This window comes from Danio rerio, chromosome 19 (genome assembly GCF_049306965.1).
Source record: "Danio rerio strain Tuebingen ecotype United States chromosome 19, GRCz12tu, whole genome shotgun sequence".
Taxonomy (NCBI): domain Eukaryota; kingdom Metazoa; phylum Chordata; class Actinopteri; order Cypriniformes; family Danionidae; genus Danio; species Danio rerio.
This window is the reverse complement of record NC_133194.1, coordinates 6,679,299-6,700,643: the sequence shown is the minus strand read 5'-3', so window position 1 is coordinate 6,700,643 and position 21,345 is coordinate 6,679,299. Positions and strand designations below refer to the sequence as shown.

The 21,345-nt window shown below is 33.9% G+C and overlaps 1 protein-coding gene across 3 annotated transcripts in view; it reads left to right on the top strand.

Moving 5' to 3' along the window:
* The window catches only part of si:ch211-264f5.6, a 42,770-nt gene that overhangs the window by 10,019 nt on the left and 11,406 nt on the right, over positions 1 to 21,345 (top strand). Inside the window, exons 5-8 of one of the 3 annotated variants that reach the window (XM_002665478.7) lie at positions 1,230 to 1,508; positions 9,585 to 9,863; positions 13,266 to 13,520; positions 13,783 to 13,903. In XM_002665478.7, the coding sequence (XP_002665524.2) occupies positions 1,230 to 1,508; positions 9,585 to 9,863; positions 13,266 to 13,520; positions 13,783 to 13,903 (934 nt within the window). Of the gene's footprint in view, positions 1 to 1,229; positions 3,577 to 4,209; positions 5,754 to 9,584; positions 9,864 to 13,265; positions 13,521 to 13,782; positions 13,904 to 21,345 lie in introns of those variants that run through there. The other 2 variants (XM_073931442.1, XM_073931443.1) reach the window with 2 other exon arrangements.

The following is a 21,345-nucleotide window of genomic DNA, read 5'->3' as shown; positions in this document are numbered from 1 at the left end:
AACTTTTCAAACGCCGATGGAAGCATCAGCCAATCAGATCCCTGAATGCAAATTCACCAGCTCAGACTAGCCAATTGCTGACTAATTTCTGCTGCTATGACGATCGCGTCAGTCCCAACTTCAGACACAACCCCTCTGTCAAGCATTGAGGCTGTGTCCCCATTAGTGTCCAACTAGTGACGATAACGCAGCCATAACGCACTGCTACTTGTGTGATATTGCATTTATACAACAGTTCGACGGCATAATCGTGTATATAAAAAGGGAATAAAACACTGAGTCTAAAAATCATTTGTAAGAGGAACTACTTTCTTCTACTTTAAACGTCAGAACAGCAGAAATCATTGCTACTTTACCAACTTTACTTTAGAGATAGTATTTGAATGATTCTCTAGTGTAATGTCTAAAATGATTACAAAAGGGATGATTTTGCTCACATATTAAGATTATATTAATAAGATTATAGAAGGCTAAACGGCATGAAATGTCATCAGTCTACAGAGATTTCCTAGTATTTCTCTCTTGCAGTCGGGATTTCACAATAATTAACCCCGAAAAAGCCAAAGCAAAGCAAACACTACCAGATTACTATGGTATAAATACAGCACTACGTCATACAAGAGAGAGATTGACTTAAAATGTCACTCACCTTTGTTCAGCTGTAGTTTGAAACTTATGCTGAGAAAATGTTGTTTTTCTTCCATAAGGAGTTATTATCAGCTCTCTTGTGGCGTAACGTCAATCACCTTTGTTCTGCTCTGTATGACACACTGGCTGCCAACACACTGAATCAATTATGAGTATTTAAAATAGGTACTATCCTTATAAATAAACTGCATAGTTGCAATCTAAACAACTACATTCTCGCCTGAAAGCCTCAAAAGTACATTATGTTGTCTAACAGCTGCAATATTTGTCAAACTGTAGTGAGTTTATTGATCTGCTGTCACTCTATGTTTGCGGAGTAATACAGAAGGATGAGGAGGCTGTACAAGTGCTGTTAATTGCAGAAAATCACAAGACTATCAGCCAATCAGATTTGAGAACTAGACCGAACTGTTGTAATCATCTAAAAAAATATGTTTAAGGGTTTCGTGACCCTTTTAGGATGTTACACTTCATTTAATATATTATTTGCTGATGCTTTGTAATTGTGAAGTTTGCTACAAGTTTGTGATTTACTAAATTGAACCTTCTTTTAATCGTCTTTTTTCCCCCTCTGTGTCTAGACGGCCCTGAGAACATCCTTATGAATCAGTTTCCGACAGATACATATCTCAAGAAAGGATCTACTTTAACACTCACTTGCACCGCTGATTCGAACCCACCTGCTACGATCCAGTGGGTGTTTAATGGAGTGAATCTGCCCTCGAACGCCGTATCTTCCCCAGCCAACTTCACTCTCAACAACTTAGAGGAAAAAAATAGTGGAAACTATACCTGTGTAGCCTACAATGCACAGACCAAGCGCTACATTGCCTCGCGGGTTGCATTTGTGACGGTTGTAGGTAAGTCCAAACCCTGAAATCTCACACACTACCAAATGTTCCAACAAGTGTATATTGTTTCTGTTGTGCTATACCACTGTATTACAGGAGTTTGAGAGAATGCAAATTCAGGCTATATTAAGATTACGGACTCTATTTTTACGGTCTAGGCGCAAAGTCTAAAGTGCATGGTGCAAAAGCATTAAGGTCGTGTCCGAATCAACTTTTGCTATTTTAAGAACGAAAAAATATGCTCTGCCCCCTAGCGCATGGTCTAACAGGGTTTTGCTTATACTCTTAATGAGTTATGGGTGTGTTTTGAGCATAACATGCATTAAATCAATCAGAGACTCAACTCAGTTGCGCAAGTCAGTTGCATCCCGCCATGGTGCATTTGCTATTTACATGGTGGACTTTCTATGATGAAAAACCGAACGCTTCACCAGTGAGAAAACAGTTAAACAGACCATCTGCACTACGAGGATGAAGAATGAGCCTCCTCTATTACACAATCTCATTTGAATTTAAAGCGACAGTCGCCAAAATGACACAATTCAAATCAAAACCTAAAAGAGGTAGTTTCAATGCATTGTAAAACATTATTTGTGTGTTTTTTTGAGCTGAAGCTTTACATACACACTCTAGGGACATCAAAGACTTATTTTAGATCTTGTAGAAATGGGCATAATAGGTCCCCTTTAAAACCCCATCTCCATTCACTGCCATTACATGAACCACCGGGGATTTTGAATTTAGCTAAAAATCTTCTTTAATGTCTTACTAAAGAAAAATGTCTTGTGGGGGGTTTTGGGTGAACTATATCTTTAAGAGGTGGTATTTCTATGAATGCATGGGGCTGTATAGGAACACCATTGTTTTTTTAAGTCAGTAAAGACATCTGTTGAAATCTTTGGATTAGCAGTGGAGCAGCACACAGATAGACATGCTCTGCCATGGTGACTTCATTGCCAACAAGTGAGATAAGGACTCAAAACAATCATAGAACTCTGGGAAGTTAAGCAAACATACTCAGCCTAGAAGGACAATGGAAGAGAAACTAGAAGAAAGTTTGATTTCTGAGTTTAATGTTGAATGACCAGTTTATTTAGTCACTGTTTAATCGGTTATTTCATTTCATTTCACGTTACTTTTTTGGTTCCGTGGAAGGCAAAAAAAAGCTGATTTTCTGCTGGTTGCTCTTTTCCGGTTACAATGAGTGGGAACTGAGGCGTCTTCATACACTATATTGCAAGTCTTCTGGAATTACTTAAGGTGGTAAAACAGGTAGAAATGTAAACTCACAATAATTGTTAACTTCCTTATTGTGCTCTGACAGTGTTTCATTTTAAAAGAATCTATAGGATTAAAACATTTTGACTTAAAAATGAAATAATTTACCCACTTCTTTATTTGTTTCAAACCTCTTTGAGTTTCTTCCTTCTGAACACAACAAGAATCATTTTGCAGAAAGGAGATTTTGATTTCCACAGTATAATTTTTTTTTTCTGCAATGGAAGTCAATATCTTAAAAATATCAGACCAACAGGGTTTTTTTGTGTGATTTTCGCAATAATCACTATAATCATTTTGTGGTGGAAATTCTCAGAAATTTGCCGAACATTTGGACATCATGTATTTCACTCAGGACATGCGTTAGGGCAGGGGTGTCAAACTCAATCCCTGGAGGGCCGAAGCCCTGCACAGTTTAGTTCCAACCCTGCTCCAACACACTTACCTGTAGGTTTCAAACAAGCCTGAAGGACTCAATTAGTTTGATCAGGTGTGTTTAATTAGGGTTGGAACTAAACTGTGCAGAGCTGCAGCCCTTTTGGAACTGAGTTTGACACCTGTGCGTTAGGGCTTCCACTACCGTAATACACCTAAAACATGGATTGCCAAAACTCGTCATTGGCACAAAAAGGAGTTATTCGTTTAGCAAAATCCTTTATCGATTTGACTCGCATTATAAAAACAGCCATACAAACCAGCAAAAACAATGTATTTCAATTCAGTCATGTCCAGCAGCTGTCATCCTTGAACCGTCTTTATCATTGTAAGCTGCTTGCTTTTCTGTCTGTTCCATTGCTCCATTTATAATAATAATAATAATTCCTTACATTTATATAGCGCTTTTCTGGGCACTCAAAGCGCTTTACACAGTGGGGGGAATCTCCTCATCTACCACCAGTGTGCAGCATCCACCTGGATGACGCGACGGCAGCCATTTTGCGCCAGACCGCACACCACACACCAGCTGATTGGTGGAGAGGAGACAGTGATGCAGCCAATTGAATATGGGGATGGTTAGGAGGCCATGATAGACAAAGGCCAGTGGGCAGATTTGGCCAGGATGCCGGGGTTAAACCCCTACTCTTTTCGAAGGACATCCTGGGATTTTTAACGACCACAGAGAGTCGGGACCTCGGTTTAACGTCTCATCCGAAAGACGGCGCTCACTGAGCAGTATAGCGTCCCCATTACTATACTGGGGCATTAGGAGCCACACAGACCGCAGGTTGGGCGCCCCCTGCTGGCCTCACTAACACCACTTCCGGCAGCAACCTAGCTTTCCCATGTGGTCTCCCATCCAGGTACTGACCGGGCGCAGCCCTGCTTAGCTTCAGTGGGCGACCATGTGAGAGTTGCAGAGAGCTAGCTGCCGGCTAGCTCTCTGCAACTCTGGTAAATGTGCAACATTTACCAGAGTTGAGTTCTCTGCAACATTTGGTAAATGTTTGTTCCCAATTTCTTTTGCAGTCTGAAATGCATGAAACGCACGAAACGTCCAATTCGCGCCGTGTCATTCACTTGATTTGTGCCACAGGATGTCTAATCGCGTCTTTGCATTGACTTTACATGTAAATCACTCACGATTGACGCTTCATCCAAGTCTGCTTACTGCATAGGCCGCACAATGTAACTGTGCATTCACACCGAAGGTGGCGAAAGCAAGAGCGTCAAAATTCGCTATATTGATCTTGTATTGATCAGCAAATCACTTACATTCCCACATAAAAACATGCTTTTTAATCAATTCTCAAAACTATGGAAGATCAAGTTGTTGTGTGTAGTATGGCTTTGTTATACTTATCCAATATGTGTCCAATACTGTTTTGTAGTGTCATTATAGTTACCATGAGAATCCCGCTTTTTGTGAGAAAAAACTAAAATAAATAAAATCAATGCAAATCTGTTACTTTCCCGTAACTTTTTGTCCCTGTAAGAAAACATCGTAAAATAATTGAAAATCCAACGACCGCTATATTCAAACCCTTGGGAACACCTGTGGTCAGAACCAAAGTACACAGGACTGTGTTCTCTGGACGTCTACATTCCGATTGCTTGCCGGCGAACTGCGTCACAGCTCATTACCATAAAGTTGAGTTGATTTCAACTCTTCTCGATGCCCACAGTGGCAAAGACTTGCTGTGCTGCTACTGGCACTTATCGCTGCCCGGCACCCATTGAAAATGAATGACTACCAGCTACTTCTGACGCTCCCGATACTTTCGCTTTGAATGCACAGTTAGGATTGTGAGGGTGCAGGTGAGACATCATTTTTTTGATAGACACTCAAACACATCAGGTGTGCTGCGTATGCAACGTCTATAAGTCATGTAAAAACAAATAATTGCAAACTGAAATAGATATAATTTGATTATATGGTTTAGAATCGGGTGTTTTATGAGATTTTTTTTGTGATTATTTTGCGTTTTAAATTAAGAATTTTGCAGGATCACAAAAAATTTTGACTTTTTATTCGTTTTGCGATGGATTCAGCGTTCGCAAAATTGCGAAAAACTAGGGGCTCTGAAAAATCTCCTTTTGTGTTCAGTAGAATAAAGAAGTGTGTAAATAGTGTGTAAACTGTCATTTTTGGGAGAACCTTTAAATGGGTTTTTCTGCTAAAGCAGTCATATGGCTTCTGGAGACTTCAAATATTTTGTATATTATATAAAACTGCTTTTATTATAGTTTAAAGTCTTTTTCAGCAGTAATACGTTTACAACTTTAACATTTATAATAATATATCTCTCCCTTTTCTTTCTCTCAAAACTGTTTTTAGGAAATCACTGGTGTGTAACGACCCAGGGCTCGAAAGACTGAACACATTTTTTTTTAAGCCATTTTGACCAAGATTAAGCCATTTGAACCACGAAATGTATGGGAGGACATTTCCGTTTTTTAATTGAGCTGAGCATATTTCTTTCAGTTGTTTCCATTGTAAATGCTAAGTTAAAAATTATAATAAATATATAAAACACCAGCAAGTTGATGAGGCTCTTTTTAGCCCTAGCTCACTCACCAGCCCTCCAATCACAGTGGATGTGGGCAGGGCAAACACTGTCAGATCTGTTGCCACTACATTTGTCTTACTCTCAATGGAAGAAACCGTTTGAAACCATTTTTTTAAATGAGTGCTGACTTTTATAGCTGCCTAAAAACACTTTGGTCAACCTAACTGTCAGCAGGGTCAATTGCTTGGGGGAAAGAAGATCGTGATGATACTGTCGGGGGTGGGGAGCTGGTGATTACAACCCAGGGAGAACCCAAGCACTGCAATTTCAATTGAGGAAGACCAACCCCCTCCAGAAACACCGAAACTAAAACTGAACCAGTCCTGCTTACTCCTGCTCTTGGCTGTCAGAAATCAGTGCTATGTGTTGGCAGATTAATGCATGGAAGTGTAATGGAACAACAACAGAAGCTCAAATATATTTACAGAGCAGTCATCTATTCTAATTGTCATTTGACCCAAATCTAATAATAACGAAAATAAAAAATAAATAAATAATTAAGTTGCCCCTGAACAAACTTTAGAATTGTGTTGTTTCAGCTTATTTTAAATAAGTAGTTTGAACATGCAGCAAACATCATTTGAGTGTTGTTAGTTGACAGTAGCTATAGTGCTAAAATGTAGCTAAAATGGCTGCCATCAAATGCATGGTCTCCAAAATATCTTCTTTTGTGTCCATCAAAGAAAGAAACTCATAAATTTGAAGTTTTCAATAAAACTATATCTTCAAGTTACAAGATTTTCAATACTGCAATTCTGAGTAAACGTGTGGGTAAGTAAATAATGGGGCAGTCTTCATGTATGCGGATCCTGAGCGTTATGAAGCAATGGCTGTTTGTCTGTCTGCATTCAAAATGGCTTCATGAAAGTTGTTTTTAAAAAGATGAACCTGTTCCTCTGCTTTGCTCTGAGGTCTGCCTCGGCTAACGTTAGCACACACGGCTAGAAGTTTCAGTCGTGTTTTGCTTCCTTTGGTTGAGGGATTGATTTTACATGGCTTTTGAACCTGTGGTCTTAGATACTGTGGCTTTTATAAAGAACAGTGTCTTCCCCCCTGAGGTGTTTCTGTGTGTGTGTGTGTGTGTGTGTGTGTGTGTGTGTGTGTGTGTGTGTGTGTGTGTGTGTGTGTGTGTGTGTGTGTGTGTGTGTGTGTGTGTGTTATGCTAAAGAAAGCAGAATACAAACTGGCTGACGTCACATGCATTTTGGGCAGGTACTTCTTGGCTAAGGTTTCACTCCAATGGATTTGTCAGTGTAGGGTTTGTTTTTAAAATGGTGTCCATAATGTATGTATATGCCATTGATTTTATTGTCACATTTCAATTCCAAACCATCCATGCTAAAACACCTCTAATAATATCTGTTACCCGGATTCATTCCCATGTGTCGAAGTTGAAACAAGGGAGTTCATTTTCATCAGTTTCAAGTGTCTTTCTCGAAACTAAAAACACAGATGGTGAGGAGGAAGACAAGGTGTGCTGAATGATAGAGCGGCAGGTATTCGGCGAATGCAAGAGTCTGATTCAGACTGGTACATTCCACAGTAATGATGTCTGTAAAAACAAGAAAACAGAACTAGAGGAAAGACGATGGTCAAAACATAAGTGCTGTGGTGAATGAAGCTGCTCTGAGAGATTATCACTGTGGTCCACTTTGCAGCTTATCAGCCAACAATCACCCTGTGAGATACACACGATAAGGTTTAAAAAATTCACAAAGTACATAATATAGCTGTGTATGAATGTAAAAAATGTCAGATTCTTCAAATTTTTAAACATCTAAGAGTTTCTGTCAATTCTTTAAAGATCCAGTGAGCATTTTTAGATGTTAGTATCAGTATGTTAGTCTTCAGGGCTATCCATAAGCTAGTGTGGGTTAAAACGATGACAAAATTCGCAATTAGGAGATATAAAACTGATATAAACATGTAAAGCTTGTAGTTTGTCACTTCTGCCGTTTCTCATCAAATCTTGACCAATCAAATTTTAGTATCTGACATGCCCCGTCCTCTTTAAATGCTTCTCATTTGATGCGCTTGAGCTCAACCACTCTCATTGGCAGAGTGGTGATAAAACAAAACACTGTTGGTTGCTTTTTTAAAAGTGGAGGAGCTAATCTATGCCCCACCTTCTTCATTTTTTAGTTGAGATTACGTCAAACAGTGAATAAAAACCACACATTTCAAAGCACCTCACAGGATTGTTAACCTCAAATGCTGTAAATGTAGCTGAGACCTGGAGGAGTTTGCACTCATTCACTGCCAACAAAGCCAAAATAAGGCTATGATGTGCCACACTGTACAGAGGTGTTCAGCACACTAGTTTCACTCTCCCCCCGGCTGTAATCACTGTCCATCTGAATTAGCTTTCACACAGGATGCAGAAAGCACTGCGCTATGAAACCCATTCATTTCAATGGCTTGTCACGGTTTGTTGCTGCACCGACCAAAGCACAAGATCATCTGCGAACTTATTAAAGTTCGAAGTGACTCAATATTCTACTCTGTACGTAACTATGCAAAAACTGTAAAAATTGCTGTGAAATGTACAGTATTACTGGCAATTTTGGATGCCAGTAATACTGTAAAATTTACAAGTGCACTGTAAATTAACAATTACAATTGTTCTATAGTTTTACACCACAATTGTATTTGTTAATTTACAGCGCACTTGTGAATTTGAAAATATTACTAGCACCCAGAATTGTCAGTAACACTGTAAATTTTACTGCAATTTTTTACAGTGTGCACAGTGTTTCAACAGAAAAGCAAAGGCCACTCAAATAACGTGCAGATAGGAAGTTTCTAAGTAGTATACTTGTTCATGCAATTGTTTTACTGTGCTGTCTTGGCAACACTGCCAACAAAGCCAAAAAAAGGCTATGTTGTGCCACACTGTCCAGTGGTTTTCAGCACACTAGTTTCACTCTCCCACCGGCGGTAATCATTGTTCATTTAAAGCTACTTTCACACTGGATGTGGAAAGCACAGTGCTATGAAACCCATTCATTTCAATAGCTTGCCGCTGTTTGTTGCTGCACCGGCCAAAGCACAAGAGCATCTACTAGCTTGACTAAATGACTCAGTATTGTACCTACCAATGCAAGAACTGTAAAAAATGCTGTAAAATTTACAGTATAGCAATTTTTACAGTATTTCTGGCAAAATGTATTACAACTGAGCTGTAGCTTTACATAATTGTAATTCTTAATTTACAGTGCACTTATATTTGCACGTATATTTTACAGTATTACTAGCATCTAAAATTGCCAGCAATACTGTCAATTTTACAGAAAAAAATAATAATAAATTTACAGTGTGCACATGCTCACTAGAAAAGCAAAGTCTGCTCAAATAGCTTAAAGATATGCCCTTTCTAAGTAGTATACCTGTTCCTGTAATAGTACTACTGTGCTTTCATGGCAACAGTGACATCTGTCAACTTGTTCACTGTCAACAAAATGCAACTGTCAATAAATTGTGGTTGTTTTATTAGCTTTAAAAACAGTCTAACTTAAATCATGGTGTTTAACCTTAAGGTGTTGCAGGTTTCCAACATTCTTCAAAATATCTTTTTTTTTTTTTTGCATTTAACAAAACATAGAAAGTCAAACAGATTAGGAACAAGGGAGAGTTAACACTGACTATTTTTAACATCCAAAACAAATTTAGGAATCTTTATTACACTGTACCAACATTGATGTACCAACATTTGGAGCTTTTTAACATTCGCACCTTGTAATAGATATAACATCTACCCATATCTGACAGCATCACTGATGATGTGTCTTCTTTCCTGTAGAGTCTTTATCTGGAACAAACATCTCCAGCTCCACATCATTGCTCATCGCTGGTAACAGCACAGTCAACCTCACCTGCTTTGCAGCTGCTGGAAGAGCCGAAACTGTGGAATGGGTGAAGGACGGCAAACCTCTGAATCCTGATTCTCGCATCGTTTTCTCAGCTGACAAGACATCTGTGAGCATTGATAAAGTAGTTAAGGAGGACAGAGGCGAATACAGGTGCCTTCTGAGGAACAAAGTGAATAAAGACGAAGCCAGCTATAATTTAAAGATCAACTGTAAGTATTGCGGATGATAGTGTCAGTGTTAGATGCTCTTTATAGTGATCTGTTTTTCAGCAATTGTTGTTTTTATTATGAACTTAGTCGTTTATTTTTTCCAAAAGTATTTTTATTGAACATATTAGATATGAAACATACATTACAAAATAGCTTTTCAATTTTTTTTTTTTTTTTTTACACAACAAACAAACAAAACCTGCCGCACATACATTTAGGTTCTAGAAAAAAAAAAAAAAATAATATTAAGAAAAAATACAAATAAATAGTAATAATAAGTAAAACATATGTTACTCTCATTAATAAGGGGAGAAAAAAGAAAATACAAAAAATTGAAGAAAAAAAAAAAAAAACAACAACAAACAAACAAGGAAAGGTTCTACTCTTCTAAAATGACTGAGGGGTCCATCTTTTTTACGTGATCTAAAACAGGTTGCCAGGTGAGAAAAAACATATCAGTACAGCCTCCTAGAGTGTATCGTATTTTTTCTAAGGTCAGGTGGTGTAGAAGTTCCATAAGCCATTGCTTAAAGGTTGGAGGAAGTTTTTCCTTCCATTTCAGCAATATTAATCTTCTAGCTAAAAGCGTAGCAAAGGCAATCACATTTATCTTGCTTTTGTTAAAACATAAGGACTGTGGTGTGATTCCAAAAATTGAAATTATGGCCTCAGGTTCTACATAGGTATTTAATGCGTCCGAGAGGAATTTAAATATTAGCTGCCAGAATTTCTTTAATTTTGAACAAGCCCAAAACATATGAGATAAAGTAGCTGGCTCAATGTTACACCGGTCACAGTTAGGGTCTATATTTGGTTTAAATTTGGCTAGTTTCACTTTGGACCAATGTAATCTATGTACTACTTTAAATTGTATAACTCTATGTTTTAAACAAATTGAAGATGAGTGGATATTGTCTAAAACGGATTGCCACATATCTTCTGATAGTTCTATCTCTAGCTCCACCTCCCATTTTCTTTTTAATTTTACTAGGGGTTCCAGATTGTGGGAATTAATTATAGAATATATTTTGCCAATAAGTCCTTTTGAGTATGGGCTTAGCTCCATAATAGAGTCAAGCAGGGAGGGGGGAGGCAGTGAGGGATAGTGACTCATTGAGGAGGACACAAAACTTCGCAGCTGGAGGTATCTAAAGAAGTGGGAATTTGGAATTTGAAACTTAACTTTTACTTGTTGGAATGAAGCAAATTGCCCATCAATAAACATATCTTTTAATATCTTAAGACCTTTCATAGACCAGATGTCAAAAGTTTTGTCTATAGTAGAGGGGGTGAACATATGATTTCTTGCTATGGGGGCATAGGCTGATAGTCCTTTAAGTGCAAAACTTCTTCTAAATTGTGCCCATATTTTGAGTGAGTGTTTGACAACTGGGTTTAAAGAGTATTTAGATAAAGGTTCAGGTGTCGGAAAATTTGAGCATAGCAGAGCATGGAGTTTATTTTTTAAATGATGTAATATTTTTTTATACTTCACTGTGTCTCAACCAGATCTAATTGATAAATCGATAAATTGATAGATATAGATATATACAGTAGATAGATAAGTAATAATATATATATAGATAATACTTTTTTGTACTCAGCACTGAGAGGATGCACTGAAAAAAGGGCATAGAAACGATTTAAAGTAGTAAACAGGCTTGTTAAATTTACAAAAGTAAAAAAGGATGAATGAAAGTGTATTTTTTGATGACATTTTAGTTACATCGACTGACAATTTTAGTTTAGTAATAATTCAAATACATTTTTGTTTGTGTCTTCTCTGTTTTTATTTTAAATGTAAAAGCTTGTTGTTTTTGTGTTTTTGTAAATATAATTGTAAAATAATTTTTATAAATCTTTGCTTTTAATTTCAGTTTTAAAAATTATAAAACATTAAAATTATAAAATATATATTTCTAAAATATTTCATTGACAGCTGGCTGAAATAAAATAGGTGCAAGCTTATTTATTTTTATTGTATTTTATTTTCGTTATGTTTTATTTAATTGTATTTTATTATTTTATTATTCATTTAACAAAAATAACTTTAGCTTTATAGTTTTTTTTATTTTATTTATTATTTATTTTTATTGATTTATTTTATTATTTTATTATTCATTTGACAAAAATAAATTTAGCTTTATAGTTTTTATTTATTTTCAAAAATCACATTTTCCTTTTTTCCTTTTTGTAAATATGCCCATTTAGTTTTTATAAATCTTTGCTTTTAAGTTAAACTAATAACTAATTATATGCTGAAACATTTCCTTGACAGCTAGCTGAAATAAAATAGGTGTAGGCTGTTTTATTTTACTGTGTTTTATGTCATTTAATTTATTGTATTTTTTTATTATTTTTGTTTTATTTTATTTTTATTTTATGATTTTAGCATGTATTTCATTGAACAAAAATGACTTCAGTTTTATGGTTTTTATTTATTTTCAAAAAATCACATTTTTCTTTTTTCCTTTTTGTAAATATGCCCATTTTGTTTTTATGAATCTTCTTTTAATGTTAGTTAACTAATCAAATTAAACTAATAATAATTATATGCTAAAATATTTCCCTGACATCTGGCTTAAAAAAAGGTGCATGCTGTTTTTATTTTATTTCGTTTTATTATTTTTTGTTTTATTTTTGTTTTGTTTTTATTTATTTTGTTTTTTTTCTTTTTATTTTTGTTTTGCTTCGTTTAATTTAGTTTTTGTTTTATTTTACTTTTTTATTTATTATTTTAGCATGTATATCATTTAACAAAAATTACTAGCTTTATGGTTTTTATTTACTTTGCCTTTGTGTAAATATCTTCAAGCTGGCTGAAATAAAATAGGTGCAAGCTGTTGTATTTTATTTTTGTTTTGAATTGTTTTTATTTTGTTATTTTAGCATGTGTTTTATTTAACAAAAATGACAGCTTTATGGTTTTTATTTAATTTCAAAAACTTTTTGCTCATATATTGTTTTTACCTACAGAATTTATGCAATTGCTTTGCAATTTAATTTATATTAAAGATAATTAATTTTAAATTAATTGTAAATAATTTTACACAATTACCTTCTTTAAAAAATATATATTAAATAATGGTATGTTTTTTAGATTCCTTTTCTGTTCACTGAAATACCAATTCTCCAGCAAATATATTAATTAAGATTTTCCTAAGATTTCCTCAGTATTTTATTTTATTTTTCTCACTTTCCACATTATTTTATTTCCGAGGTCACGGATGCCTATCCTGTCTGCCAAGGACATACTGATTTGTGTATCTCATTTCTTTTGTTGTCTTGTCTAAACATTAGCCATATCTTGTTTGCGAATGGTGGTGCTTTCCACTATGCTTGTGTCTGTTATGGACAGTTTATTTGCATTACTCTAATGTAAATGTCTCTGATGTGATTCAGACGGTCCAGAAAAGGTGGCGGTTCAAGGCAAGCATGCGGTGAAGTTTGAAGACGATGTGGAATTATCCTGCACTGCAGAGTCTGTCCCTCCAAGCACATATACATGGAAACTCAACGGCACAGCACTGAACAGCAGCCAACAGGTTTACGTTGTAAAAAGGGCCAAAGATAGAGACAGCGGCATTTACACTTGTGAAGCATTCAACAACATCACAGGAAAGATGGACAAAACGACACACAAACTCGCAGTGACAAGTAAATATGACGCTGTTTTAATTCTAAGGTTGGAGATTAATCGTTGCCAGAAATAAATGAGAGTTTTGAGGTCTTAAAAAGCGGGTCGCGACAATAAAGTTGCATTATATTGACTTGACAATAGGGTTGCATGATATATGTTTTATTCATTATTATTTTGTATTAGTCAATATTTTATTCTTGTGGTGTTTATTTGTTTATCGGGTGTAATTTTGTCTATTTTAGTCTATCATGCGCTAAACAGCTCATCCTGTTTTTTCAGCGGACGGTAAAGAAGACACCGGTCTGTCTGGAGGAGCGATCGCTGGAATTGTGATTGGTGTGATTGTGGCTATAATCATCATCGCTTGCATTATAAAGCGCAAGAAGAAATCAAGCTTAGAGTGAGTGTAAAATTAACTTCTCAGTATTCTCGACACATTCAGGAATCTGAACACCAAGAACTCGCTTAGATAATGGCTGTGTGAACAGTTCGGGCTTTTGTTGATCTGGGTGTGATCTAGAAAGCCCTTGAAAGAATGCTCAGAGTTCAATGCAAGTTAATCTGTCTTGACAGCATTCACAGAGACTGATATTAATAATCCAGTCATTTCAAGATTGCCACATGTACACGGAGAACTCACTGGGTTTGAAGTTAGCATGTTGCTAAGCTAACAATGCTATATTCTGATAACCATATAGCACTAAAATTATTGGGTATACTATACTAAATATTAGATTGCTATGTTTAAAACTAAAAGTCACATGTACAGAGAGATCTCACTGAGTTTGGTAGTTTGGAGTTAGCATGTTGCTAAGCTAACGATGCAATATTCTCATAACTAAACAGCACATAAAATGGGTGTATTATATTGAATGTTATATAATTTTAATATAAATGCATCTACTACCAGTGTAATATTTGACTTTAAAAATCTAATCAACTTTATTCAGCAAAGTTAAATGGCTTATAAGTGACAGTAAACTGTTTTCGATGTTACAAAGATTTCTGTTTCACAGAAATGCTGTTCTTTTAAACTTTCTAATCGTCAAAGTATCATAAAAGTCATTATTTAACTGTTTTTAACATTGATGACGCTGTAGCATTTTTCTTGAGCCGCAAATCATCAAATTAGGAGTTTCTGAAGGGTCACATGATACTGAAGACTAGAGTAATGAAGCTGAAAATTCAAATTATATTTAGATAACCAAAAATATGTATAAATAAAAAAGGAAAACAGCTTTTGGAAAGTATTAAATAAATAACTAAATAAGTATTTATTTATACAATTTTTAAATATCATTTTATAAACAAATAAATATGTAATTATTCCAAATTTTATATATAATTTTTAAACCAAATAAATAAATAAATATGTAATTATTCAAATGTTTTATATTATCATTTTAAAAAATATATGTAATTATTATTTTTTATATTATTTTATAAATGAATAAATAAGCTATTGTTACAATTTTTATTTATAAATCAAGTCAAATAAATAAATAAATATGTAAGTAATCAAATGTTTTATAATATAATAAAAATAATAAATAAATATGTAATTATTCATATTAATAATATCATTTTAAAAATGAATTAATATGTAATTTTTTTAAATATAGTTTTAAATATGTAATTTTTTCAAATTTTTTATTATTGTTTTCAAAATAAATAAATAAATATGTAATTATTCAAATATTTATGTAGTTTTTAACAAATAAATAATTAGATATGCAAGTATTTCTTTTTTTGTAATATCGTTTTAAAAATAAACAAATATATAATTAATTCTAAAAAGTTATATCGTAAATAAATACATATATAATTTTTCTAGTTTTTTATAATATTGTTTTGAAAAAAAAATGTAATTATTGCAAATTTTCATATTATCATTTTAAAAATAAATAAATATGCAGTTATTTACATTTTTATATATCATTTTAAAACCAAATAAATAATATGTACGTATTTAAATGTTTTATAATATAATTTTAAAACTAAATAAATAAATATATGTAATTAATCATTTTAAAAGTAATTAGATATGTAATCATAATTCTTTGTTATATTGTTTTAAAAATAAATAAAAAATAAGTAATTATTTTAAAAAATTATATTGTTTTTAAATAAATAAATTTGTAAGTTTTCCAATTTTTTGAAATATTGTTTTTTAAATAAATAAACAAACAAATGTGTAATATTAAATTATTTATATTGTTTTAAAAATAATTTAATTAATTAATAAAATTTAAAAATTTTTAAATATCATTTTAAAATTGCATCATTTCATCTGTACATGTAAATATAGTTGATTTGAAATTATTGTGCATTTTAATCGATTGTCTACCACAAATCTGTTAATACACTTTGAAAATAAGCTTGCAGATCTCGTTCTGCACATTTTTCTGCATCCTCAGACTGCACACCCACTCATGAGGCGATGACATTTCTGTATTACACAATATAAAACCCTTCAAATAATTGAACATTTTGACCTCACAGGATATGGGGGATGACATGAGACATTACTGTCAGTCAATACAGACGCACACATGTGTTGTAAGAGAGGATATGATGTGCTCTATGACTTGCTGATTCCATTCCAGTCATTATGATTTGCCGAAAGGACACTTTAACATCAAATCATGACCTTTTTCATTTTCGGGCATAGGTTAATATGTTCTTTCATAAATCCAGTCTTTTCTAGTAGTGATGAGACAGCACCAGTAATCAGGCGATATTGTTCAGTCTTGTCCATGAAATGTAACTTATTATTCCGATAGGGACTTTTATTTGATGATGTAATCACATATATATGTCAAGTAAGCCTTTTAGAAACATATACTGACATTAAAAGGTTGGATCTGTAAGATTTTAAAAAATAAAAGTCATTTATTTGATTAAAAAAACAGTGATGGGAATGTGCTGAAAAAATGGTACAATTCAAAATAAAAGTTTTCTATTTTAATATATATTTTTTTATGATGACATTTAATTTGAATATTAGGCATCATCATGTCACATGACCCTTTAACATTATTATTCAAAATAAAAGCTTTTTTTAATAGAAATATTTTGTGACATTTCAGTAACTATTTACAGTAGTTTGAGTACCAATTTCCACTATTAACCACTATTAATTACCTCCTAATGCTTGTACTTCTAAAGTAGGATCTTACTCTACAGTACATTCCTAATCCTGGCCAATATTTAAAAATAACTCCTACCTTATTATTTAAAAAATTAGCAGTTAATTAGTTGTTTATTGAGCTAAAAGTGTTAGTTAATTGATTGCTAATAGCAAGAACTGTACTTTCCGTTTAAGTGTCACCGAAATTTCTTCACTGACACTTTTGCTTTATTTAATGCATCATTTATGAATAAAAGAATTCATTTCTAAGTGAACTGAAACCTTTGAACGGAAGTATCTGCTTAACATCGCATGCCATCCCAAAACCAGCTCTAAACCCAATAAGGAACAAGAACATGGGCGACTCATACACCTCAAACACTGAATCCACTGTTACTAAAGATTGTAGTTTTTCTTAAAGTTATAGTTCACCCCAAAATGGAAATTGCCTCATCATTTACTCCCCCCATGTGTTTTAAACCTTAAGGAGTTCTGCTGAACACAAAAAAAGATATTTCAAGAATGCTGGTTGCTGGTAGCATAAACACTCAAAAGCCTGCCAATACCCCCGTTTTTTCTGTGAGTCTCCTCGTATTTTAGCCCCATCTCCGTGCCACCCTGCTATTGCGTTATCTCTCCCGGGAAGCTCTCGTAATTTGTATGGCCTAATCTAGCTATGTAAAAATCACTTTATATCCATGTTTGTTAAGTTGCCAGATCTTGTATGAAGCTCATCCCCTCGCTTAATTGATGAAATGTTAAAATCTCTAAGCATTTTTTTTACCTTAATCTGGAAACATGTCATAACAAGGGTGTGAGTTACAGGGGGTTTGGGGTGGATTTAATGCTTGAAGGGCCTCAAAACAAGATGAATGGGGGGAGGGGGGTCAGCCCTTTAAAAGTAAGAAATAGTTTTTTAAAATCTGTATCTTAAATAATAATATTAATAATTAAAGTATTATATAATATACATAGACATTTGAACACCCCTACAACGGTGCATACCATTGTGAATGCATATTCAATCAGTCTATGCAGGAAAAAAAAAATCAACAATGTGAAATCAGCAGATCTAGAGCACCGATAGACATCTTAAGTGTTAACAACACACTTTTCTCATAAAATAGTTGTTTGTATATGCATATAACCTAAAAGTAAAGTCAAATTAGATGCATAGTTTGTATGGCTTGACCTACAGTAACCTCTGGAACAGCTAATCAGAGGATTCTGTAGGTCAAATACACTAGATGTCCGTCAAACCACTGAAAAGTTACATACCTTTCATTAATAAATGAGTTGTCATTGAAGTAAATACATAATTTTGAATCAATGAAGCATGTTTTACACAAACTAACATTAGTGTAAAAAGATGACCCTTCTGATAAGAAAGAATAAGCTTTATTTTTGGTTGAACTATCTCTTTAAGATAGTATGTATAAATTAGTATTAATGTATTATTCGCACCCTGGTTAAAACCCGGTTGCGCTGTTGATTTCTGTGCAGGTGGTTGATGTGGGATTTGAATGGCAGTGTTAGCAACATCAGTAGTAGTTATTTAATAACAAATTAATTAATTAAATTAAATAAGCCCTCCACCTGCTCTCCCAGATGTTCGAAGACAAAAGTTGGCTGGTTGGGAAAAAAGTACTATGGAATAGAATGGGTGCCAACCACCAGCATTCTTCAAAATATCTTCTTATTAGTCCTAACTATAGTGATCTCCTAAAGAGACAGTAAACCCAAAAATGAAAATGACCTCATTATTTACTCTCCCTCATGCAGTTTAAACCTTTATGAACACAAAATTTGATTACTAGGACCTTTTAACTTCCATAGTAGGAAATTAATTACTATAGAAGTCAGGCACCAGCATTCTTCAAAATATCTTCTTATTAATACTAACTCTAGTGAACTCATAAAGAGACAGTAAACCGATAGATGAAAGTGACCTCAATGAAAACCTTTACCTTTAATGAAATATTAAGTTTGACTGCTAGGACCCGTTTACTGCCGTAGTAGGAAATAAATTACTATGGAAGTCAATGAGTGCCAGCCAGCAGCATTCTTCGAAATATCTTCTTTTCTGTTCAACAGAAGACAGAAACTTAATTAGGTTTTGAACAAGTGAAGGGTGAGTAAATTATAACATGTTTTTTTTTTTTTGGGCGAACTGTCCCTTTAACAGCATATTAATAATGTCTGCAATAATAGTTATATAATAAAGAATATAATATAAAACAATTGTGATAAATAATGCAATTTTCGAGTTAACTTACTGTAGGGACCCTTTTAAGGACATATTTATTAGATATGTACTATAAAGTATTATGCTGTAAATAACTACACACATTTGTGCTACATTTTTACCGCCAAATTCTCGAAGCGGTGAGGTTTGCCAAGTTTTCCACACCCAATACATCTACACTTGATAGTGAGTGCTGACAGCAGCAAGCGTTTTACCTCATGAAGAAAGATAAAGAAACTACATGAGTGTGCTTTATATTCAGCTTGGAAACAGTTTGACATTGATTTTATCACATACAGTAGGTGGTACACTGAAAAAAAAATGAGTCATTGGATTTACTACATTCAATTAGGATAGGATTTTCAAAACAATTTATATGGGCTGAATTTTAACACTCAAATTAAGCTGAACATTACTAAACGTAATATGTTTGTTTAAATTCAGCCCATATGAATTGATTTATAACACTTACTTAAAAAAAAAGTTTGTAAATCTAATGAATCATTATTTTTTTCAATGTACATAAAGTTTGCCAAGGATCAGATATTTACAAGCATAATACAAATAAAAGAAAACACAGAAGGTAACCCAAATGCATTGTGATAGCATGTGTCGCAAAAGAAAAGGAGAGGAAATACTGGAAATGCAAAACACGCTCTGAGGGATGTCATATGCAAACGCATCTGATTAGCCTAAAGAGAGATTTTATTCGATAAGAAACTAGCACAGCTCGTCCAGTTGCTTAGAAACTCACCAATGCAAACACATAGACTGTATGTGAAACCGTCAGCTACTGGAACACTAACCTCATTTGCCAACCACAGCACAGTACAGTACAGTAATTCATTATGCATGTGCATTTTGCAGTTCATACCCACAAGAAAAAATACCAGTGTAATTTACAGTAAACATTACAGTTTTTAAACGTTACTATTCTAACGTGCGTTATACTTTATATGTAATAGTTGTTACAACACTTATTTTAGCATACTGACTATTATTAATACTTAATAATATTTAAATAATTTTCTGCGCCAATTTTGGAGTGGTTTGTGCGTCGACACATGCACTTCAATTCAACACATACAATCCTTCCCCTCTCTCTGCTATAAAAAATTAAATAAATAAGAATTAATCAGGCCGGCGCAGTGGTTAGCACTGTCGCCTCACAGCAAGAAGGTCATTGGTTCGAGCCTTGGCTGGATCAGTTGGCATTTCTGTGTGGAGTTTGCATGTTCTCCTCGTGTTGGTGTGGGTTGCCCCACAGTCCAAAGACATGTGGTACAGGTGAATTGGGTAAGTTAAATTGTTCGTAGTGTGTATGACTGTGAATTAGAGTGTATGGGTGTTTCCCAGTGATGGGTTGCAGCTGGTAGGGCATCAACTCTGTAAAACATGCTGGATAAGTTGGCGGTTCATTCCACTGTGGCTACCCCTATTGAATAAAGGGACTAAGCCGAAAATAAAATAAATGAATGCATAATTAATAACGTATCAATATACTATAAGCAAATTAACATTCTAAAGGTCTTTGCGCACTGAAGTCAGATTTTCCTATGCGTTTTTTCATATTGATATCTATAAAATTCGTCACGTACACAAACCTTTCGCTTACACGCTTGCTCTGAAATGTCAAAATGCCCATCAAAAGATTTTTCGGTTGCGAAAAACTGAAACGATTGATCCCAGTTCGAATTTTTTTTATAACGGGCCAAAATTTCAGCGACAGTATGTCTATATATATATATATATATACATGTAAATTCATAATTGTAGAAAACTAACATTATGTGTGTTTTTTTGTAACAGTATAGTTAAGTATATTATAGTTGCCATAGCAACAAAAGAATTAAAGATTTATTCAAGTGCTTGACTAAATTAGGGCTGAAAAAACGCTACAATATAAATTACTAATTACTGTAGAAACAGCATTTTTGAACCTGGATAAGCAAATGTTTGAAAATAAGCTTTCGAAAAATTATATTGTGTTTGTCATGCTTCTTTACAAAATGACATTGCCACCTACTGCCAAGATTGCGTAATACAGCGCTTGTTATCTGTACGCAAAACCTTCCAAAAATGCTAAGGAAAATATTTTTGTATCTTTAGTTTTTGTGTAAACATACTCAATGGGGTGTTAGCATGAAACTATTTAAATTTTTTATAAAATATAGCTTTTCATGCATTCATTTAGCTAATCATTGCAAGCTACAAAAACTCAAAATGGCCCAAACTGATAGCCTTACCTAATACAAAGTTTTTAGTTTGATTGGGAACAGGGATTGTTTTGACAATATTGTCATTTGCACACAAAACAAGAAAACGTAAAGGAAAAACTTCAATCTTTATTGCATAAGAGTTCTTAAGAGAGAGAGAATGACCTTTTGACACCATTGTTTTCACCATCATTTAAGAACCCAAAGACGCAAACATTAGAAAATAGATTTAAGAGTACTTTTATTTTGGA